This window comes from Sapajus apella, unplaced genomic scaffold (genome assembly GCF_009761245.1).
Source record: "Sapajus apella isolate SASKATOON/1434 unplaced genomic scaffold, GSC_monkey_1.0 scaffold14, whole genome shotgun sequence".
NCBI classification, from domain to species: domain Eukaryota; kingdom Metazoa; phylum Chordata; class Mammalia; order Primates; family Cebidae; genus Sapajus; species Sapajus apella.
In genome coordinates this window covers 14,789,470-14,790,984 of record NW_022436954.1, presented here as the reverse complement: position 1 = coordinate 14,790,984, position 1,515 = coordinate 14,789,470, and the positions used below count along the sequence as shown (strand labels likewise).

Genomic DNA, 1,515 nt, shown 5'->3' with positions numbered 1-1,515 from the left:
ATAGCTGATTTCTGTGCCAAGAAGTAACATATTTTATGTAAGGGGTTATTAAACATGTGAATAATTATAACTTTACTCTTTTCTACAGAATACCTACTAAGATTTGGAGATGGATTTTTGTTTTACCTGTTGGCCCAAAACCAATTTTGAGGAGAAATAGAATTGTCAAGGGAGGATCTATTGGGTCCATTGGAAGAGGAACTCAAGAGAGACTTACTAAATGTTCATTGAATGTAAACCACTGTTGAAGATATAATGATGATGTGCTGAGTAACATAATGGATGTCTTGATATTCCTGTTCACAATGTCATTCCAGGTCCTCTTCTGAGCTCCTAACTTTGAAACAAGCCTGAAAGAAGATTCAATGGGCCAGATTAGCAATGTTACAGAGTTTGTTCTCTTGGGTTTTGCTCAAGACACTGATGGGCGAAAAGCATTATTTGTAATGTTTTCATTTATATACGTTGTGACCATGGTGGGGAACCTGCTTATCCTGGTGACTATCATTGGCAGCCCCTCTTTGGGCTCCCCAATGTATTTCTTCCTTGCCCACTTGTCATTTATGGATGCTGCATATTCTACTGCCATTTCACCCAAATTGATGATAGACTTACTCTGTGATAAAAACACTATTTCCTTCCCAGCTTGCATGGGCCAGGTCTTCATAGAACACCTATTTGGTGGTTCTGAGGTCTTTCTTCTGGTGGTGATGGCGTATGATCGCTATGTGGCCATCTGTAAGCCCCTGCACTATTTGACCGTCATGAATCGACAGGTTTGCATCCTTCTGTTAGTGGTGGCCTGGTTTGGAGGTTTAGTTCATTCTGTGTTTCAGATTTCTGTTGTGTATAGTCTCCCTTTCTGTGGCCCCAATGTTATTGATCATTTCATCTGTGACATGTACCCATTATTGGAACTGGCATGCACTGACACCTACTTTATAGGCCTCACTGTGGTTTTCAATGGTGGAGCAATCTGTATGGTCATCTTCACCCTTCTACTAATCTCCTATGGAGTCATCCTAAACTCCCTTAAAACTTACAGTCGGGAAGGGAGGCGTAAATCACTGTCTACCTGCAGCTCACACACCACTGTGGTTATCCTCTTTTTTGTTCCCTGTATTTTCATGTATGTTAGACCTGTTTTAAGCTTTCCTATTCATAAATTTATGACTGTGTTTTATACAGTTATCACACCCATGTTGAATCCTTTAATATACACGTTGAGAAATTCAGAGATGAAAAATGCTATAGAAAATCTCTGGTGTAACAAATCAACTATAGAAAGAATAAGAATGTCCCTCTTCATGTAGTTACAGGGATATGTAAACAAGATCTTTCCAGTGAGAGTGTCAGACTTGTAATGGCACTTCAGGGATCCTAGATTGGGAAAGCAGGATTTAGGAGCTCCCAGTCCAGTAAACACCTTGTCCCATCATAACTTCAATTTGATATTCAGGATCTGAAATTGTATATGCAGAGTGAGTGTGGATGAAGCTCACTGGTGCAATTTCT

The 1,515-nt window shown here is 39.9% G+C and overlaps 1 protein-coding gene across 1 annotated transcript; it reads left to right on the top strand.

The window, feature by feature from the left end:
- The first annotated feature begins 365 nt into the window (after positions 1 to 365).
- Positions 366 to 1,313, top strand: LOC116554463 (olfactory receptor 4A5-like). The gene has a single exon (XM_032282431.1). It carries the CDS (start codon positions 366 to 368, stop codon positions 1,311 to 1,313), a length of 948 nt encoding a protein of 315 aa, XP_032138322.1.
- The last annotated feature ends 202 nt before the right edge of the window (positions 1,314 to 1,515 follow it).